Genomic DNA, 19,286 nt, shown 5'->3' on the forward strand with positions numbered 1-19,286 from the left:
CGAAGAAGCCGGGGCCTGATAAACTTCGTGCCTGACTTGGTCTGCTACTAGGTAGTAACCTTAACGTCTACCGCGGCCACTTTGGCAAGACTGGGAACCCACTATCTTCCGCAAAACTCACCAGCCATCATAATCATCAGTCATCCAACCATAATAAGTACCAACAATCATCAAAGAGCGTCTCGGTCGGGTAGGGATATCCTTTGCTCAGATTGGCTGTACCCAAACACCTATCTGCGCGACTATTTCGCAAGTAATCCATGGGACCACCCACCCCATCCCCCACCCAGCAGCAACCACTTTAGGGAATGATCTTAAGTTTAGATTCCCCCGATGCCGAACTTCCATCATTCGGCCCACGGGTCTGTTCAGCGTGGACGGAAATAACTTGCTCAGGTGCGTACGTCGTACGGAAGGCATGGCTGAGTAGCAAAGCTTTCCACAAATCGCGAACGCATGCTTTGCGCTGTAAGGTACAGCGACAGTAGCCGCAGCCGACTACCCCAGTGATCGACATTCGCACCACTGGCCAGCATCTCCAAGCCTGAGCCCAGTGGCACGAATCGCGAGCGCAGCGGGATTTGGAGAACTTCAACAAACCCCGTCATTCGCAGAGTTAGAATCGCAGTGTGGCGCTGGTTTGCCACTATACTACAGACTACACACTCGGTCTTTTCAGGTCGAAGTGAGACTAAGATTGTCCCTCAAAACGACACCGTTGTCTCGCTTTTCCTCTTTGTTAGGTATACAGAAGCAACTAGGCAAGGCTGTGCCAGATCTTGTCTCAGTCTCGGTGACAGCAGAATAGCAGATTGGTGTGGATCGCTTACGCCCGTGCCTTACCTCTCAAAGTCTGCCGTTTGAACTATTGAAATGTCTCCCGGGCTTGACTTTGGTTCATCAAATGTCACTTTCGCCCATTGTGCCCCATAGACTTTCGGAGTACCAGACTTTCACTTGAGAGAGAGGGCCACCGCTAAAGGAGAAAATCACGCACTATAATGAGCAGTTACTTGTCCCACTAAGCGTTCGGTCCTAAGATAATTTCTCTCACCCGAAAGCTTATAGGTTCTCAGCATCTTGCGACAGTTCATGCAACATGCCAGCACGGTCCCCATTGCTCGGCTGCCTTTGCAGATTTCTGAGCACCCTGCATTATGGGTGATGGCACGGTACCACTTATACAGCTGTGCCTGGGATATTCAATATACACTATCTTTCATAACACATAAGGTTTCATCGTCTGGTCGCACAAGCCCACGCCTACTTATACAGCATTTGAGTCTGTGTTTTAAATCTTGATTGAAATATTACACCACGCGAGGCAGTAGATTCGCGGTACATCCTCTGCAGTTCGTCTTTGTACGGGGACTGCAGATCCACGTGGCTTTAGTTCAACGCATGCTGATCACCTCGGCGCGAACTGCTGAATCCCTCACTGACTGATTTAGCGTATGTTGGAGGGAAAGATGACGAGTCCTCCTGTGAGCTTCATGATTTCAGTTTTTTGAGCCAGTCGATTAGCGTTCCCTCCGAATCATTCTGTGTTAGAGGGTGCTTCGTCCGAGACATGGGAGACGCCGCTGAACCTTGTTCACGGATTTGAACATTTCCGACCACTGCACCCCGAATTTCTCCCGTGGGCAACATGGCGGAGAGCAACCGTGCTGAGAGTGGGCTTGATTACTCTAATCGGTACCAACTCCTTATCCTAGCGCGGATGAAGCTTAGAGCGCTTTTCAGGAGCAGACGCCGTTCTCTTGGTATGGATTGGTCTAATCTACTGTCGTGATAGCAATATGCACTAACCAGCGTACTTTGCAAAATTCTTGCATCCGTCGACTGTCGAGACCCAACCACTAATCAAACACAATATATTGCACAGTACCAGCGCCACTGGACTGTGGTCTAGAAGAAATTATGTGTTGGGCGCCGATATTAAGGAGACGCACGTTATCACGATTGGTAGCATTCCTATTAGTGATGCTGTGTTGTCATGTACTACTACCTCGTCCCGATTCGGCATGACTGGCACGTGATGCGGGGCTGCCTCTTCTCCCCCCAGCTTCATCTATACGCTTCCTTTGCATGCCTATTGACAATTTCTTTACAGGTTAGCGTTGAGTTGACCTCATCCAGAATCAAGAAGGATCTATTCTAGTTGCATTGAAGGAAGCAGCCCGTTTGATGTTCTGCATGCGGCATAAGTTCTCCTTTGTAAGCACTTGTACTCTTTAGTCGCTACTACCTTACCCCTGCAAACAGTTTGCCCGGATCTGTAGACTAACCGGGTGGTATATTTTGCGTGCTACTGAAGGCGGACTGAATCTCTAATTAAAAGAGATACACTGAAACTCTATCAAAAGCAATTCCAAGGACCATCAGGCCTACCATGCCTCCATCATTCCTAGGCCTTGAGGGCCTTCACGTCTTCGTCGCTGGTGCCGCAGGAGATATTGGTAGGCGAGCGGTGCAGGAATTCCTAGGTATGTTGCTTACATACTCTGTCTGTGCCAGCTGGAGGCAAGCCCCAAGCGTGTCTTAGCCTACCATCTTTTTGTAGTTAATGACCGTAGTGACAGCCACCAGCTCTTGCTGAACTATTCTATATGTCACATTCCGCCTTTATGTGCCTTGTGTTCTGCATGAGACAGCTCAATACTAACGAGATTCACAGACCAGGGATGCAAAGTCACGGCATTTGATCTGCATGATGTGAAAATCCCCGAAACAAACAGAAACGATGTGCATCCTAGACTTCACGTCCTCAAGGGCGATGATACAAATGAAGACTCCATTCAATCATGCATTTCCCAAGCCAGCCAACGCCTCGGCCCCATCAATGTCCTCGTTGTCAATTCCATTACCACTGGACAAGGAAATGATCTCCCCATATGGGATCTTCCACTGGACCACTGGGAGAGAACGTCCGGTGCCAATGTACGGGGAACCTTCCTCACGATCAAGCACTTCTTGCGGGCTGCTCAAACAGCCCAGCAGTCTGCCGGCAAGCAGCTAGAAAATCTTGCTATTGTTGTGGCAGGAGGCGAGACACCTGGACAGACCAAATTGTACACTGAGTTGGCCCAGAGGGTGAAGAACGATATAGTCCGTCTCAACAGTCAGGCGAGGATCAACATCATTACCTCAGTTGAACCCGCAGCAGGGAAGCAAACAGACTCAATCCCCCGAACTATAGCATTCCTAGCCTCCCACCGCGCGGCCGGACACCTTACAGGCCAAAGTCTCAACCTGAATAACAACACGCAAAACGAATCTACCGCAACCAGCCTTACCCCGTCCATCCCCAGATCCCTCACCAGAGTCAGCAAAAAAATCCGCGTCGCCATAAGCATCGACCTAGACGCCGTCTCCGGCTGGCTCGGCACCGGCAAAAGCCCAGACAACATGCTAGCCGACTACTCAGCGGGCTTCTTCGGCGCGAAAGTCGGCGTTCCACGTCTTCTGAACATGCTCAAGAAGCTTAATCTCGCAGACCGCTGCACGTGGTTTGTCCCGGGCCACTCTGCCGAGAGTTTCCCGGACGAAGTACAACAAGTAGTCGACTCCGGCTGCGAGATAGCACTGCACGGCTACGCCCACGAAGGTGCCTACCAAATGACGCCGGAACAAGAGCGCGACGTCCTAGTCAAGTGCATCGACATTGCCAAGAAACTCACGGGAAAGAAACCAGTAGGCTATCGAGCTCCCTTATACCAGCTCCGTGAATCAACCCTAGATCTATTGGAGGAATTCGGCTTCGAATATGGTATATTCCCCCCACCCCCCTTGACCTTTTCTTCCACTCCATTTCCATCTACCACACAACAGCCTACAAAACTAACGATACCAATAACCAGACTCCTCCATTACCGAGCACGACAGCTACCCCATCTTCGCCCCTCGCCGCCCAGCCATCGAACCCATCGACTTTTCCAAGCCCGCCGCAAGCTGGATGAAACCCCTCCCAGCTTCCTCAGACCGACGCCCTCTCGTTTGTGTCCCTTGCAACTGGTACATGGAAGACATGACGCCAATGCAGTTTCTTCCTCATACGCCGAACTCACATGGCTACACGGATACGCGGGTCATGGAGAACATGTGGAAAGATCGGTTCCTGTGGATCAGAGAGAACGAGGAGGAGCCGCTGTTCCCTATTCTCATGCATCCGGATACAAGTGGCATGGTGCATGTGATTGGGATGCAGGAACGGTTTTTGAATTGGTTGAAGAGCTGGGGGGATGAGGTGGAGTTTTGTCAAACGGTGGAGGTGGCCAAGTGGTTTAGGGAGAAGGAGATGGGGAAATCTGCATAGGTAACAATTGATGAGACTTGTTTTGACTTATGCTGGGAAAGTAGTAAGTAGCATTGCGCTGGTACTCTACTCAAGATACTAAAATGGAGTTGTTGATTTGCTTACGTCTATATACTATAAAGTAGAAAACAGAAGTGATTACCGACTTAAAAGCCAGAGGATATTCAAGATATGGGAACGTGACATTCAGTCCAACTTATCATTATTACTATACACGTGAAGTGTAAAGAAAAAAAAGTGCATATATGCCATCTAGTAGTTGATAGCAACAAACCCCATATTATCATATCATATCACCTCAGAAAGATAAAATCAGCTGTACAGCCCAGCCCAATTTCTTCAAACATATATGCAACGCAAGTATGGCACAAAAATTAAGCACAAAGAAAGAAACAAATCAAGCAGCAAGTTCATCATCTCATCATCTCATCGTAATAGAAACAATCGCTCAATCAATCACTTTTCCATGCATCAACCTACTCATCATACAAATCCATATCTCCACTACCATCCTCCATCTCCGCTAACGCCTCATCCTCCTCATCGATCATATCCTGATCCTCATCGACCGGAATCTCATGATTAGGAAGGACATCAATGCGGCCCTCACGCATAACCACCCTCGCGACTTCACCATCACGCACACTACCGCGCAGAATCAACACAGCCAGACGATTCAGCACCTCGCGCTCGATGATGCGTCCTAGCGGACGAGCACCATAAGCAGGGGAGTAACCTGCTTCGCCGAGGTAATCCTTGACTTCGTCAGAGCATTGAATAATGACGTTGCGGTCGTTGTTCTCAAGACGGCGCTGCACCTCTTCCAGACGGAGGTCGACGATCTTGCGGATCTCGCGCCTGGTGAGACGGTTGAAGATGACGGTGCTGGAGATGCGGTTGAGGAATTCAGGGAGGAAGTAGTCGCGCAGGGCGCCCATGACCAGCTCGCGGGTTTGAGGGTCGATGCGGCCGTCCTTGGTGGTTGGGCGGGAGAGGAATTCGGCACCCAGGTTAGAGGTCATGACTACGATGCAGTTCTTGGCGTCGACGATTCTGCCTTGGCCGTCGGTGATGCGGCCGTCGTCCATGAGTTGAAGGAGGACAGTTAGGACTTCCTTAGCGGCCTTTTCGACTTCATCGAAGAGGAGGATCGAGAAGGGTCGGCGGCGCAGGCTCTCGGTTAGTTGGCCGCCGGCATCGTGGCCGACGTAGCCTGGGGGTGCGCCGATCATGCGGCTCAGGGAGTGACGTTCTTGGTATTCGGACATATCGAAGCGGATCATGGCCTTGGGGTCGTCGAAGAGGAATTCAGCCAGGGCCTTGGTCAGCAAGGTCTTACCGGTTCCGGAGGGACCGCAGAACAGGAAGCTAGGGGGTGAGTTGGGGTTGCTGAGACCAGACCGCTGGAGTCGGATGGCGTTGGAGACTGAGGTCACCGCTTCCTTTTGACCAACGACGACCTTGCCCAGGTATCTCTCCATGTTCAGCAGCTTGTCCTTTTCGGTGGTCTTGAGCCGGGTCACGGGGATACCGGTCCAACGGGCGACGATTTCGTTGATTTGGTCGGGACCGACTGCGTCCGCGAGCAGAGCTTCGCCGGCATCGCCCTGGCGTGCCCGTCGCTCTTCATCAGCCTTAGCACGATCGATCTCAAGTCGCTCAATGAGAGCCTTGGTTTCGGGAATAGCGTAGTACTCGAGATCGGCGGCGGTCTGGGTGTCACCAGAGCGCTCTGCTTCATCACGCTTGACCTTGAGGGAGTCGAGCTTGATCTTGGCGTCCTGGATGGACTTGCTGCGCTGCTTCTCGCTCTCGTATTTCTCGCGCATAGGACGCAGCTCTTCGGTAACGTTGGCAGCTTCTTGCTTGGCGGCCTCCAGACGGGCTTTGGAAGCATCGTCCTTCTCGCGCTCGAGAGCGTGGATTTCGATCTGCAACTGACGGAGCTTTCTCTCCAGGTTGTCTAGCGCTTCGGGTTCGGATTCGCGGGTCACCCGCACGGCAGCGGCGGCTTCATCGATCAGGTCAACTGCCGAGTCGGGGAGTCGGCGTGCGGTCAAGTAGCGCGCAGCCAGCGTGGCAGCGGACACGATAGCACCGTCAAGGATGTTAACACCGTGATGCACTTCATACTTCTCCTTGAGACCACGCAGGATGGAGATGGTCTCCGGAACGGAAGGCTCCTTGACCAGGACCTGCTGGAAACGACGCTCGAAAGCCTGGTCCTTTTCAATGTATTTGCGGTATTCGCCCAGCGTGGTCGCACCGATGCAGTGCAATTGACCACGAGCGAGCATGGGCTTCAGCAGGTTGGCAGCATCCATGCCACCTTCGCCGCTGGAGCCTGCGCCCATGAGCAAATGGATTTCATCGACAAAGAGAACAATGGTGTCTTTTGATTCTTCGATCTCCTTCAGAACGCCCTTCATCCGCTCTTCGAATTCTCCGCGATACTTGCTGCCTGCAACAAGCGAGCCGACATCGAGAGACAGCAGCCGGCATTGAGCCAGGTTGGCCGGAATATCTGCATTCACGATACGACGAGCCAGGCCCTCGACGATGGTGGTCTTTCCAACACCGGGCTCACCGATGAGTACTGGGTTGTTCTTGGTCCGTCGACTCAGGATGCGAATCACCCGACGGATCTCTTCTTCACGGCCAATGACAGGGTCAATCTTTCCCTCTCTGGCCAGAGCAGTCATGTCGATGGTGAATTTCTTCAGGTTCTCGTTTTCGCTTTCGGCATCGGCAGTCTTGGAGTCGACCCGTTTGGTACCACGGATCTGCTGGACAGCACTGTCGATCAACTTGACGTTGGGAATGTTGGCATCGGCCAAAGCGCGCTGAACCTGTGAGTCCTGCGCGGCAGAGAGGATGAGGTGGTCGATGGCGACATAGCTATCCTTTTGCGTCTTGGAAAGTTCGGATGCCGACCGGATGACCTTGGCAAGTGCAGGAGAGACACTGACGGTCTCTGGCGGAGGATCCTGAGAAGGGAGGCGAACCAGCATTTTCATGAGGGATCGTTCCAGGAGTTGTGGATCGCCATGGGCGCGTTCGACGACCTGGCGGAAGAGGGGGGCGGAGGAGGTTTCGTGGGAAGGATGAGCGGGGGCTTGCTGATCTTTGGATTCATCGGGAGAAGGGTTGAGGAGAGAGACGGCGAGATGAACAGGGAGGATCTGTGAGTGAGAGTATTGCTCTGCCAGGCTGCTGGAGTCCAGCAAGGCCTTGTTGGCTCTGTCTGTGAATTGGGCGCCGTTCATGTTGGGCGGAATGTGAGGGAAGAATGTGGGATGGAAATCAAGCTAATCCGTGATTATGGTAAGTTGTGAAACAGACGGTGAGAGGTGTATGTAAGTAAGGTGAGGAGATCGAGGAAATGTTCAGAGATTATGTGAAAGCAATGTTCCGTGTGAACGAGAGAAATTAGTCTGCTGATTTAGTCTGGTGAGAGAGAAAGAGGCGAGACAAAGATGATGCCGACTTGCATAATATAGAGCGTGACTTCAGATGCCCGATTGGGTTCATGACGACACTGGCAGCTTCCACCGCCTTCCAGAAGCACCGCCAATCCGCCAGAAGTCACGTGTTGAGGCCTGACCCTGCTGGCTTGTTCTAGCCTGATGGATCAGGCCACAAAGTGGGGGAATTACATCCCAGTCATGTGACCTGACACTGGCCAGTTGCGGTTTTGGAGCCGAGATCGCCCAGATCGAAAAGAACCTTGAAGTAAAATTCAAATTCCCATGCTATTATTGTGTCTCTCTCTCTCATTCATCAAGGTTTCGCTCAACTTGAAATGGCCAACTTCTTGTTGTATCCACTATCGCCACCTCTTTTTCTACGATGACTATGTCCCGTGCCATCTCATTAGAGTCTTGCCCTGACATTTCCAGGAATCTGTCCGGCGCTAACGGCGCCAGATTCACTCCTGGCGTGTTAGGATCGCCTCCAGCAACAGAGAGGAACCCCCCACGTTGGCGTCGCCCGGGCTTGATTGGCATGCAATCCTTCTGATCTGGCCGGGATTAAAGTTCCTGGTCTTGTTGGTGGTGGTGGTAGTGGTACTAAAGTAGTGGTGGTCCATGACAACTTCAATGCTTGAGGGGACTTTTCTGCTGATACTTTCTCAGGACCCCCGGGAAGGGCGGGGAGTTAAACAGCCCTTGTTCTCCTGACACGAGATCGTGAACATTCCCTTCTCTTCCCCTGCAACCAACAAATTCGATTTCTCCCCTATTTCTCCCCTGATAGATGATGATTCGGAGACATCTATCCCGATTAATTCTCTTCCGTGGTGAATATGATTCCCCCGCCTCACAACCCCTCCACGCGATCAGCGCATCGGTATGGCCTCATCAGGTCATTCCAGGCCCGAGCGTGACGTCAAGCAGTGGGAACCCCCCTCTTAAGTCTCTCCCTGGGATGCTCAAGCCTGGATGAGCCAAACTATTTCCCCTCTGCTATCGCCCGGGATCTCGTCCTCCGTGAATGTGAGACACCCTCCAAGGTTACGGACCCAGTTCCGACCATGAAATGCAGGCTGAGAAGAGATCTGAGTCCAAGGGGAATAAGCTGTAGATCGTAATTCGCAGTGGTTGCAGGGATCTGTTCGCCCTTTCCGGGGTCTTTCTGCCGGCCGCCAAAACTACTTTACTGCCCTTCCAACGTCATGACTATGACTTGAAGGATTTGATAAAAGGTCTTATCCACCGCCACCAACAATGCCCTTTTCAGCAGCGATATCGCAACACTTGGCACATGAACTATCTTGCACCATCTGCAGACTACCAGGCACCGTTCAACTTCATTCCCTTATGCGGCATTAATTCCAAAGAGTCCAGGCATCAACAGTGGATAGCAAGAGGGGCTCCCATTACGTTTTACCCCTCGACTAGCCCAGCACCGTTGTCTGGTAGACAGTAGTGGTGTGGATATCGCACTCGTACTACTTGGGACAACTCGACGCTCGTAGGACTGACTGACTGGCTTATCCGGTCCATCCACGGGTCAACCTTCCCTGTTTTGTTTTGCCTGGCATTGCATTGGTCCTGGAGTTTGCAGCGAACGACCGTCCGTCTGCTTGTTGGAGCTGCGCTTCTGATTCGTGATACCTGCCTTTTTTTTTCCCCTTCCCGCGTGGAGGAGGGCAGCCCGTGTTTCCATTCATTCCCCTCCGTTGCCTTCAGCCTGGTCGACATTCCTATTCCGGATCGAGAGTATAAAAAGCCCCTCTCCTCCATCACCGACTGCTCTTCTACTCGCCGTGGTGTTTTTCGTTTTCTTGTGCTTGTATCTTCTGCTCACCCAAAATCTACGGGGAATTTGCAACGACTGCCTGACTGGGCATTTGTTCTTGCAGATTATTGCATCGGAACAACAATACCAAAAAAGCAACAGCTGCTTCATCTTCTCTTTGGACGGGGACTTTAGTGTTTCCCAGAATAGTCCTCTACACCGGCGGTGAAATTCCCTGGTAGAAAGTAGTGTGCACTGTTGATCTTTTAAAATATCGACTCGGATCTGAATCGGAAACGGTTCAATTTCTGCTCTTTTCCCTCTGGTGAACCAGCCAGTTATCCAGCCCTGGTTGCTCATTCATCATTACATCAAATCAAGATGTCTCAAAAACCCATCTTCGTGGCTACCCATCCACGCGCCTGCTCTACGGCCTTTGAACGAGTACGCGTGATCCTCGCATTCCATAGTGCCGAAAAATCAAGAATTATAAAAAAAAATGAAGCACAAAACAAGAAAATAAGAACCTGCTGACACCTACAACAGGTCTTCATGACCCGTCGGGATACCATCCAGTGTATCCATGAGCCGTTTGGTGATGCCTTCTACTACGGACCTGAACGCCTGTCGGCCAGATTCGCCGACGACGAACAGGCTCGTCTGGAGAGCGGCTTCAGCCAGTCGACGTTCCAGACCGTCCTGGCTAGAATCGAGCGCGAAGCTTCTGAGGTCCGACCCTTCTTCTTGGTCGCGTTTCTTTCTTTCTGCGTTCTACACTCTTTCATCCCTTCCTGTCTGTCATTATGCGCCCGGCCGAGGTGAAAATCCCGGCTGGATGGTCCTTGCCCTGCATCGTAGAGGCCAGTTGCCAATCTTTTCCCTCCCCCTCCCCCCTTGATGGGCTGGGGACCTGCGGCATCTGCATGCCTACGCAGGTCCCTCTTCTCTAATTGAATGCCCCTCTCCTACAAGCCCTTGATCGCATGAGGTAGCCACCTCACTGTCATCGTCTAGATGGCGTCGGATCTCACCAGCCCCAATCGAGCCTTCACACTCTACTTTCCTACATGATTCTTACTCTACTGGGTTGCTACGAGATACTTACCACCAGCAGGGCAAGCGCATTTTCATGAAGGACATCATGCACTACCTCCTCCCGCCATACGGCAAACCCGCCAGCATCGCGCCATCTCTGAACAGAATCAAGCGTGGCGTGGGCACCGAGTCTAATGGAGAGACTGCTCCCCTTTCGGCCGTTGGCACCAACGGCCACCACGCCCAGCAGCTGAATGGCACAAGCCCAGTCCAGAACGGGACCAAGAATGGGCTGAATGGCCACGCTGTGCTGGACCACTCCACGCCGGTGAAACCGGCCACCACCCGGGAGCCGTACCCGTATGACACGGCAGCCGAGCCTGGCAATCCTACCGTGATGCCCACGGAGATCCTCTCCCAGTTCCATTTTGCCTTTCTCATCCGCGATCCCCACCACAGTGTCCCCTCTTACTTCCGCTGCACCATCCCGCCCCTCGACCAGGTGACTGGCTTCCACAACTATGATCCCTCCGAAGCTGGGTACGACGAGTTGCGTCGCACCTTCGACTACCTGCGTAGCATGCGTCTGGTAGGCCCCCACATTGCCACGCAGGAGCGTGACGCCGACGACATCGACAACAAACTCCGACCGGTGACGAACGGCCTTAACGGGTACGAATCCGGAGCGGAAATCTGTGTCGTCGACGCCGACGACATGTTGCAGAAGCCGGCGGCTATGATTGAGGCGTTCTGTCGTAGCGTGGGCATTGAGTATACCCCTGACATGCTGTGCTGGGACACCGAGGAAGACCACCAGGTCGCTCGGGAAAAGTTCGAGAAGTGGCGCGGCTTTCACAACGATGCGATCGAGTCGAAGGGCCTGGTTGCTAGAGAGCATGTAAGTTATCAGTAGATCCTACACAGCTTCAATTGTCCCCGCTGTCTATATGCTATGAAAGTAGTAGTTAGTCACTAACAACCATCCAACAGCCCCATGCCGTCAAGACAGAAGAAGAATGGGACGCCGAATGGCGCAAGAAATACGGCCCAGAGGCAGCAGACCTCATCCGACAGACCGTCGACGCCAACATGGCCGATTACTTGTATCTGAAGCAATTTGCCATGCGCGTGTAGGTCGAGTCAGGTCAGGATATGACAGGTTGTCCTTACGGGACCGGGGAAGGAGGAAGAAGAAGAAGAAGAGAGACCACCGGACGAAGAACCGGGGGACCGGATGGATTTAAATGAGAAGAGGAGGAAGAATGATATGAAAAGAGGGGTTAATCCACTCTTTTAACTTCGGAATGGTATGTTGGGTGACGAATGCTCAGGCATGATGAATTCTTAGCTTTGATGACGCCATTTGATGTGATGATGATCTGTGCATGTTGGTTTTTATTTTTGATTGATTGATCGGATTTATTTATGATTCTTTTTCATGAATGTAATCAGCGAGCAAGCAAAGAAAGGAAGGGTGGGAGATTGAATTAATTATGGTGGAATATGATTGATTCGCTATACTGGTGTGCTTCTTATGCTAGTGTAGATGTAGATGGTGATGGTGTTGGTGTAGGTACCGGGGCCGCGGTTACATAGTGGAAGAGTAAATAGCGGTCTGACTTTCGTTGGTTTCACCCCAACATACTTGCTGTGTGTGCAATAGGACAGATCATACAGTCAGGAAGATGGCTGTTTGACATAGTTAAGAAAATTATTGCCTGGAAACTAAGTAATTATTTTGTATTTTTATTGGTGACCTTACTGGATATAGAAGAAACTCTTTGAGGCCATCATATCATCCCTATTACTACTTTCACAGCCCAATAAATGATACTATCATTTATCGATAATTAGTTGAGAATGTTAAGGCTGGAATATTTAATTTGATCTGATTCAGTCGCCTATAGGTACTGCCAGGTATTATGATAAGTAGTAGTCAGAGATAACTTCTTACTTAACTAGTACTACTCTCTCTTATCTTTACTTCTCCGATTTAGAGTTGCCAGGCTGCCAGGTTTTACTACACCCCTGCTTTCCTTTAGTACTAGTCGCTATATTCTTATTATTCCTACACTTGATATATTTCCCCCAAATCATGCCTCTCATAGCGATATTCCTGATACATACTATCTTATCGTGTCATATTCTTTGTCCCACCATATAATAGAATCATCCTCGTGATCATCATCATCCTCTTCAATACCAGCAACAACCTCATCATCCAACTATTCCCAAGCAAACAACATAAGAACCCACACAAAGAAACAAAATAGGCAATCAGTCAATCAATCAATCAATCAATCTCTAACCCTACTAAACAGCACTATATCCCCCTCTAGATCCCGTCCCTTGCAGCGTGTTAACCACCCGCCGTAACCAGTCCTGGAAGAGATAAGGAATATCGCGGATCGTGTCGCCGTGCGGGAGGAGATCCCACCCGCGGGCGCCGTAACGGTTGTAGTTGAGCCAGGAGCCAAAGATGAGGTATGCTGCGATGCAGAGGAAGAGACTATTTAGATATCTCGTTAGTTCGATCCTGGTTTCCACAGGGATAATTGTGAAAAAGAGGGAGGGAGGGGGCAAAACATACATTATAATCAACCAAGTAAAGAACCCCCAATGACTCGACCCATCACCACTACCACCATCGGGGTTCTTCTCACCCGGCTCATCCCTGTAATTGTCGCACGCGTAGCGCGTCCTCCAGTTCAGCTTCAGCACGTAGGTATCATCATCTGCGGGCCCGAAGCTCTTGAACTGCAAACTGCGTCCGCCCTCGGGGATAGTGCCGTTATCATTATTCTCGTTGTCGCCGTTCGTCTCGTCCGCCCGTTGACTCAGCTGCCACTGCCGACGGCGCTCCTCCTCGGTGTCTTCGGTCGTCTGTAGTCCCTCTAATCCCGACCGGTCGGGATCGCACTGGAACTCGATCACGGCGCCCGCGTTCTTTTTCTTCTGTTGTTCTTCGTCGAAGTATTCGCCTCCGGCGAGTTTGACGAGTAGACCTTCCAGTTCGGAATCGAGCTTCTTCAGGCGCGTGATTTCAGCGTCTTTGGTGCCGTGACCGAGGTGGTCGAGGCCGACGATGGGGAAGACGGTGCTTTCTTCTTTGTGGCTATCGAGAGCGGTTTTGTATTGGAAGCCGCAGACTGTGTTGTTAAGGGTTGTGTTAGTCATGGGAGCTAGGAACGGATTTCAGGGGAGGGTGGTGGACGGGGTAAGCGTACTGTTCTTGGAGGTCGGGCATTTCAGGTGGCCGCGGTGGGCAGCGCCCTTGAGGATGTTGCAGATGTTGAGCACGTAGGTTGTGTTGACGACGTAGTCTTCTGTCTCGTCAACGTGGTAGAGCGTGTGTACGCCGCCGAGAGTGCTGAGGTCATATTTGTAGCTGTCGACGATGATGTTGTGGCAGTCAAAGCCGCCGGACGCGGAGGCTAGGCCGGGAAGAAGGGCGGAGGAGAAAAGGAGGGTCGAGAGGCCGGTTGGTATTCGCATGGTGAAGGTTGGATTGTGTGTTACTGATGGGGAGGAACTGGATTGGTTGAGGGAGGTGATGAAGCTGATAAACAGATAGGTGATGACCGGAGCTCAGCTCGACAGTTGATGGGGTATGAGTAGTAGAGAACAATGAACGGGGAAGCTATCGCTAAATTCTGGAGCCCCTGATTTCCAGTTCTGGTCTATAGTTGTGTGCAGAGGAGCTAGGTGCCCCAAGGAGATGCAAGTGAAGATGAAGAAGATGGAGACGCAACGGTATGGATGGAGCTGTTCCCGAAGCGGAGGTCGGCGATGCGGTGGCCGGGAGTCTTGGTTTCTCCGAGGCGAAGCGGATCAATCACCGCTGAACCACCAACGATTGAACATGCAACGTCTGCACCTGACTAGTTAAGGCACAGAAAAGTTGGAACCGTCGAAGATGATCGTGGAGATGACGGCAAACAATCGAGATGGCTCGGCGATTGGAGTCATCTCTCGTGGCAGCGGCTGAACGTGATCGGCAATGCGGAGGGCACCTGACGGGGATGATGTCACACGACCAGATGGTGTTGACGATATTCAATCGATGGGGATGGAAGTATCTCGATTCTTGCTGCAAAGGGAATACATAGCATAAGTGTAGTTTTTAGTTGTACGGATATGGAATCCGGGAGTGATTTCAAATCAATATAGCAGCTATCATAGTGACAATATGAAACCAATGTAGAATCAAGTCTATTGCCAGCCTCACACAGACATAGCAAAGTAGAATCACCGCAAAGAACATCAAGACCATAGCAAAATACACATATCACATCCTATATCCTCCCCTCATCACTTATTGAACCATTATAGTACAATGCATAAACCCACCCACCACATCACCACCACCTTATCCTCAGGCACCAACAATGAACCCGCACAGACCAACCCCAAAACAAGCCCACCAAACCTTTGCAGCCTTACAAACCTCAGGCACCCAAAGCCAGCTCCCCTCACAATCATCACATTAATTAAATCAATCAAATATCATTCCATCCCCATCCTAACAAACATCCCACCACAACCCCGCCAAGATGATGCAAACTCGCATGGTACATATACACCCCCAATTACTTATTCTTTACTATTCAGATTTGCCATGCTAATAATGTATTCAGCTCACCAAAGAAGACGAAGCCCTCACGGGCAGCGAGGACAACGAAGTCCGCCGCGAGGACCAAGAAAAGATCAATCGCTTTAGTCGGCTGCACCAGCGCGAGACACTGCTGGAGGAGCAGTTGAAGTTGAAGATGGTATGTTCATCCCTTCTAATCATTTATTTCTTAATTGCCTTGCATTTCCTCAAGTAAATAATAAAAGGGGAATATGGATATGCATATGCATTATGATTCTATTCTAACCCCCTTATACACTTAAATTGAAAGAAAGAAAGATTGAATCTGACACCCACTCCAGAAAGATAAAGAAGATTTAGAAGAAATTTCCACGGAATTGGAGCTGGCGGATGAGGATGAGTTGGTGCCGTAAGTTTTTCTTTCTTACTTTCTTTTTTTTTTTCTCCCTCCCTCTCCCATCGATCTATTTATCTCTTGCGAGCCGAGGCGAGCTAGAGCTTGGAATTGGAGGGGATTGGGGATGTGCTAATTGCAATGCAGATACAAAATCGGAGATGCATTCTTCCAACTTCCCCTTGAAGAGGCCCAGTCTCTGCTGTCAACGGCAACAGAGCAGGTCGATGCCGATGTGAGCAAGCTCGAGGAGGGACTGAGTGATCTGCGGGAGGAGTTGCAGCAGCTGAAGGTGGCCTTGTATGCGCGGTTTGGACGGAGCATTAACCTTGAGACTTAATTATATAGGATCTTAGCTTAGTATCTACTACTGTTGTTCGTGTAATAATGAGACAGAGTGATGATGATTGCATTAGCATTAGCATTAGCATCCCCAATTGTAAACGCTGGTCCAATATGCACTATGCTATTGAAAAATCAAATGTAATGGCTGAAAGGACAAGGAGAGAGGTGTAAGTCTAGGTTCGGCTATACACGCGTGTACTGTATACAAAAAGTCCAACATTATATCTACGTCGGTAAAACATCGCAGCTAATTCGTAATCCATGATCTCATCTCACATGCCTGTGGGGTTCTCCCACAATTGCCGGAACAGTAATACAAGTTTTGAGTAGGACAAGGGTATTGTCGGATCTGAGGGAAACGGGACCCTCGCGTGCTCGCTCTCATGGCGCGGCCGGTGAGTCGCCTTCGTAGCGAGTCCGGACGTTAAGCTTCGTCCGGATTCAAAAGTGAAGGACTTGGTTTTTATGATGCTCATATCTGCCACATTGTGTGTGGCATTATCGCGAGCGGGTCTCATATAATGCTCGCGATGGTCATGCGCGAATGAGACGAGCTCGACTGCGGAGTCGTCGCATCAGAGCTCGCGGTGGCTGATTCCGGCCCAAGATATGCCGATTCCGCGGGCTTGGTACGATGCTGAAGATCTTGTTGTTGCTGCTGTTGTCTCTCGTGGAGGTATTGCACCGTCTGCTCTACCCACTTCCACCCCTCCCACCCTTCTGGCCCTGCGTTGGCCTCCGAATGGGAATATGCCACCGGGCTGCTGACTTTGGGCGACATCACTTCCAGCTGCGAGCCGGTCTCACTGCCCTGCCAGACCCAGTTACCTTCGGCGCTTCCTTGCATGTCGCCGGATACATAAACCATCAACTCTTCGTCACGCTCGAGCACTGCTAATTCGTTGCGCCGTAGCCGGTCCAAAACCACTTTGAGGAAGAACGCAAGATAGCGTCCACAGGCCATATTCACGGCGCGCGAATCACCAATAGCAGCACACGCCTGGACACAGACGAGAGCAGAAGCGAAATCCTGGCGAAAGAGGAGTAGAAGTGCACAGCGCCAGAGGTGCACACACAGCATGGTTCCTGCGGAGGACGCCAGCAGGGGCCTCCAATCGTCACCGTTCGTGGCCGTAAACCCACTTCCAGGGCTGGATGGTGGTCGCATACAGCGGGAAAGTAAGCGAGCGGTGTCCTGGGCGGTGGAAACACAATAGTCCAATGATGATGTTCGAGTTTCAGGAGGAGAGAAAGGAGAGATATTATGGCGGTGGAGGATCAAGCGAGCATTTTGGAGGTAGAGAATCGGGGCGAGGGTGCGGGGGTCGAGATACTGGTCGGCTGTAGGGTGGTATTGAGGAGGGAAGGTTGCGAGGCAGGTGCTAAAGTGTCGTTCGAAAGTTTCAAGGGTTCCGAGACTCATTGTCGGACTCTTCAACGTTCGGGACAGCTGGCCGATCGATCGAACCACATGAATGGTGGCCAGTAATGGGGACGTTTGGGGGCTTTCCGGCACCACGCCCCCGTCTGAAAGATATTGCTCGTCGATGGGACACGGGAGGCCCACGTCGCAGTCTTGATCGTTGATGAGAACTGGTTTCCCCATCTCCAAAGCGAGTAGCCTGCAATTACTGTTAGCCGGATATCGAATGAGTGAACCATCGCTGGCAGCTCATACCTATCCCAGGTGTACATCCCCCACCATAACCGTTTCCGCATCTCGCCTTCCAGAGGGGACCAAGGGCCCGACTCCAAATGCAGGCCAATCTCCTGCGCGACTCGGATGGCGGACCCAATCCAGACCCAACTCGCTGACTGCGAATTAACCTCGTACAAGAAAATGCTGACCAGCAGCGCCGCCCGTGCCTGGTCCAGGGTGAAGTTGTCCTGCCATACATCAATCACCCCGCAACTGACGGTCACAAATTCTTTGCCTTCCTGTTCCTGATTCGCGTCCAGGGTGTGCAAACGCCCACATGCAAAGACTCCAAATAGAACCGCGGCCCATTCACGGGGCACGCCGAGGAGGGTTCCTGCTTGGTAGACCTCCTCAAACTGGGCGACAAAAGTCGGCCAATGGATTACAGGCAGGACGGAGTGAATGCAAGCGTAATACTGTCCCAGCAAGCGATTGGCCAGCTCCTTCGGGGGAAGGCGTGGAGGATCAGCGGTGATCAAGGACTTGGGGCCCGGCTGACGGTATGGAGGTGGCACCCTCAGGATCCCTTTGCCGAATTTTCGCAGATTTGCGCGAGCCTCGGCCAGATCCTGCATCACAGGCGCTTGTGGCCGGCGCGGGGGACGACACCCGGCGTCCGGAAGCTTTAGCTGAGGCTGCCCCGCACCATCAATATCCAGATCCATCAGATTGTCCGATCGTAACATGCCCGACCGAAGTTGCTGTAGTTGTTGCTTGGTCGACAGCAGCTGCTTTTCGAGGTCTTGAACTTGCCTGCAGTCAAATTAGAAAGGCAAGATTCCCACAAATACAACAGCCACGGCACGAACTTGATTGAAGACATGCGTCGATTCGTCTCCTTTGTAAATTGGCAGCGCACCTTACGGTTGGTGCATTCTGTGCAACTGGACGACTCGGAAGCGTCACACTAAATTGAATGAGCCATGCTGGGTTCACGAGGGCGACCACCAGGGTCACCTTCACTGCGGCGTAACGTACCTTGACTTTGCGTTCCCGACAGGCATCGCAACTGGGGTCCTTTCTTCGCTGTCGATAGGCCCTCTTTTGCTGCAAAGGCTGCTGTGACTGATGATGGGGGTGCGGTCCAGCCGCAGCACCTCCGCCCATCGGTTGAAGCAATCCGGGACCATTGAGGGGAGGCGCATCGGCGAGCATCGATGCGCCTTCAGCGGGAGAGCCACTCGACTCGTATGAACGAGCGTAGGTAGGAGCGTTCGTAACGGGAGGAGGTGGGGGATTGGGCATATGTTGTGCCAACGGTTGCAGTAGATGGGCCATCCTCAACCCGCTGTCGGGTCGACTCGGCGGAGCGGAGAGTAGAGGAGCAGGTGCGGGCCCATGCGGTTGAAATGGAGCTGGAGGCGAGGTCACCGCGTGCACCGGAGGAAGTTCATATGACCCTCCTGGTTGGTTCGGGCTACTCGAGGAATGATAGTAGTGCGTCTGCATGTCGACACCCGCAATGCAACCTCATAAGGGGGGACACTTGAGGGGGAGGAGAAGGAGGAGGGGGGTTGTGCAAGCCCGGAGCGATTGCGGACCAGACGAAGCTGCCCGCTCGTCCGATGGAAGAAGCACGGAAGGCGGGGGGGATCTGGATGATACAAAGCGAGCAAAAAAAAAAAAAAAAAGGTGAGAAGCACAAGCCGATGGGGAAACTGTC

The 19,286-nt window shown here is 51.8% G+C and overlaps 6 protein-coding genes across 6 annotated transcripts; 3 read left to right on the forward strand and 3 right to left on the reverse strand.

The window, feature by feature from the left end:
• Positions 1-2,670: 2,670 nt before the first annotated feature.
• BO83DRAFT_303296 (polysaccharide deacetylase family protein) lies at positions 2,671-4,315 on the forward strand (the record flags this gene model as incomplete). The annotated part of the gene is made up of 2 exons (XM_025527184.1): positions 2,671-3,769; positions 3,861-4,315. Coding segments are annotated over 2 exons (1,554 nt in total), but the record flags the coding sequence as incomplete, so codon positions are not given.
• Positions 4,316-4,488: 173 nt separating this feature from the next.
• BO83DRAFT_329523 (ATP-dependent Clp protease ATP-binding subunit) lies at positions 4,489-7,997 on the reverse strand. Its single transcript, XM_025528199.1, has one exon. The coding sequence runs from the start codon at positions 7,579-7,581 to the stop codon at positions 4,792-4,794; it is 2,790 nt and encodes a 929-aa protein (XP_025392721.1). The 5' UTR covers positions 7,582-7,997; the 3' UTR covers positions 4,489-4,791.
• Positions 7,998-9,749: 1,752 nt separating this feature from the next.
• Positions 9,750-11,916, forward strand: BO83DRAFT_82089 (uncharacterized protein). The gene is made up of 4 exons (XM_025537634.1): positions 9,750-10,000; positions 10,103-10,285; positions 10,671-11,489; positions 11,582-11,916. The coding sequence occupies exons 1-4, from the start codon at positions 9,938-9,940 to the stop codon at positions 11,723-11,725; spliced, it is 1,209 nt and encodes a 402-aa protein (XP_025392722.1). The 5' UTR covers positions 9,750-9,937; the 3' UTR covers positions 11,726-11,916.
• A 701-nt stretch (positions 11,917-12,617) lies between these two features.
• On the reverse strand, positions 12,618-14,523 carry BO83DRAFT_374551 (autophagy-related protein 27). Its single transcript, XM_025530225.1, has 3 exons — positions 13,819-14,523; positions 13,182-13,740; positions 12,618-13,100 (listed from the first exon to the last, which is right to left on the reverse strand). The coding sequence occupies exons 1-3, from the start codon at positions 14,084-14,086 to the stop codon at positions 12,905-12,907; spliced, it is 1,023 nt and encodes a 340-aa protein (XP_025392723.1). The 5' UTR covers positions 14,087-14,523; the 3' UTR covers positions 12,618-12,904.
• Positions 14,524-14,855: 332 nt separating this feature from the next.
• Positions 14,856-15,977, forward strand: BO83DRAFT_374553 (tubulin-binding prefolding complex subunit GIM3). Its single transcript, XM_025530226.1, has 4 exons — positions 14,856-15,162; positions 15,229-15,363; positions 15,527-15,594; positions 15,727-15,977. The coding sequence occupies exons 1-4, from the start codon at positions 15,145-15,147 to the stop codon at positions 15,917-15,919; spliced, it is 414 nt and encodes a 137-aa protein (XP_025392724.1). The 5' UTR covers positions 14,856-15,144; the 3' UTR covers positions 15,920-15,977.
• BO83DRAFT_374554 (transcription factor domain-containing protein) lies at positions 15,972-19,210 on the reverse strand. Its single transcript, XM_025530227.1, has 4 exons — positions 18,602-19,210; positions 18,433-18,530; positions 17,603-18,376; positions 15,972-17,546 (listed from the first exon to the last, which is right to left on the reverse strand). The coding sequence occupies exons 1-4, from the start codon at positions 19,070-19,072 to the stop codon at positions 16,439-16,441; spliced, it is 2,451 nt and encodes an 816-aa protein (XP_025392725.1). The 5' UTR covers positions 19,073-19,210; the 3' UTR covers positions 15,972-16,438.
• Between the last annotated feature and the right edge of the window lie 76 nt (positions 19,211-19,286).

This window comes from Aspergillus eucalypticola (genome assembly GCF_003184535.1).
Source record: "Aspergillus eucalypticola CBS 122712 chromosome Unknown BO83scaffold_2, whole genome shotgun sequence".
Classification (NCBI taxonomy): Eukaryota; Fungi; Ascomycota; class Eurotiomycetes; order Eurotiales; family Aspergillaceae; genus Aspergillus; species Aspergillus eucalypticola.

What these genes read in the sequence shown, in the direction of transcription:
- BO83DRAFT_329523 (XM_025528199.1), bottom strand. Translation starts at nt 7,581, where the DNA reads ATGAACGGCGCCCAATTCACAGACAGAGCCAACAAGGCCTTGCTGGAC.
- BO83DRAFT_82089 (XM_025537634.1), top strand. Translation starts at nt 9,938, where the DNA reads ATGTCTCAAAAACCCATCTTCGTGGCTACCCATCCACGCGCCTGCTCT. An exon ending in TCGAGCGCGAAGCTTCTGAG is followed by an intron (nt 10,286 to 10,670) that starts GTCCGACCCTTC and finishes TACCACCAGCAG; the next exon opens with GGCAAGCGCATTTTCATGAA. An exon ending in GCCTGGTTGCTAGAGAGCAT is followed by an intron (nt 11,490 to 11,581) that starts GTAAGTTATCAG and finishes ACCATCCAACAG; the next exon opens with CCCCATGCCGTCAAGACAGA.
- BO83DRAFT_374551 (XM_025530225.1), bottom strand. Translation starts at nt 14,086, where the DNA reads ATGCGAATACCAACCGGCCTCTCGACCCTCCTTTTCTCCTCCGCCCTT. An exon ending in ATGCCCGACCTCCAAGAACA is followed by an intron (nt 13,741 to 13,818) that starts GTACGCTTACCC and finishes TTAACAACACAG; the next exon opens with TCTGCGGCTTCCAATACAAA. An exon ending in TTTACTTGGTTGATTATAAT is followed by an intron (nt 13,101 to 13,181) that starts GTATGTTTTGCC and finishes ATATCTAAATAG; the next exon opens with TCTCTTCCTCTGCATCGCAG.
- BO83DRAFT_374553 (XM_025530226.1), top strand. An exon ending in AGCAGTTGAAGTTGAAGATG is followed by an intron (nt 15,364 to 15,526) that starts GTATGTTCATCC and finishes CACCCACTCCAG; the next exon opens with AAAGATAAAGAAGATTTAGA. An exon ending in GATGAGGATGAGTTGGTGCC is followed by an intron (nt 15,595 to 15,726) that starts GTAAGTTTTTCT and finishes ATTGCAATGCAG; the next exon opens with ATACAAAATCGGAGATGCAT.
- BO83DRAFT_374554 (XM_025530227.1), bottom strand. Translation starts at nt 19,072, where the DNA reads ATGCAGACGCACTACTATCATTCCTCGAGTAGCCCGAACCAACCAGGA. An exon ending in GTCGGGAACGCAAAGTCAAG is followed by an intron (nt 18,531 to 18,601) that starts GTACGTTACGCC and finishes CATTCAATTTAG; the next exon opens with TGTGACGCTTCCGAGTCGTC. An exon ending in GGGATGTACACCTGGGATAG is followed by an intron (nt 17,547 to 17,602) that starts GTATGAGCTGCC and finishes CAGTAATTGCAG; the next exon opens with GCTACTCGCTTTGGAGATGG.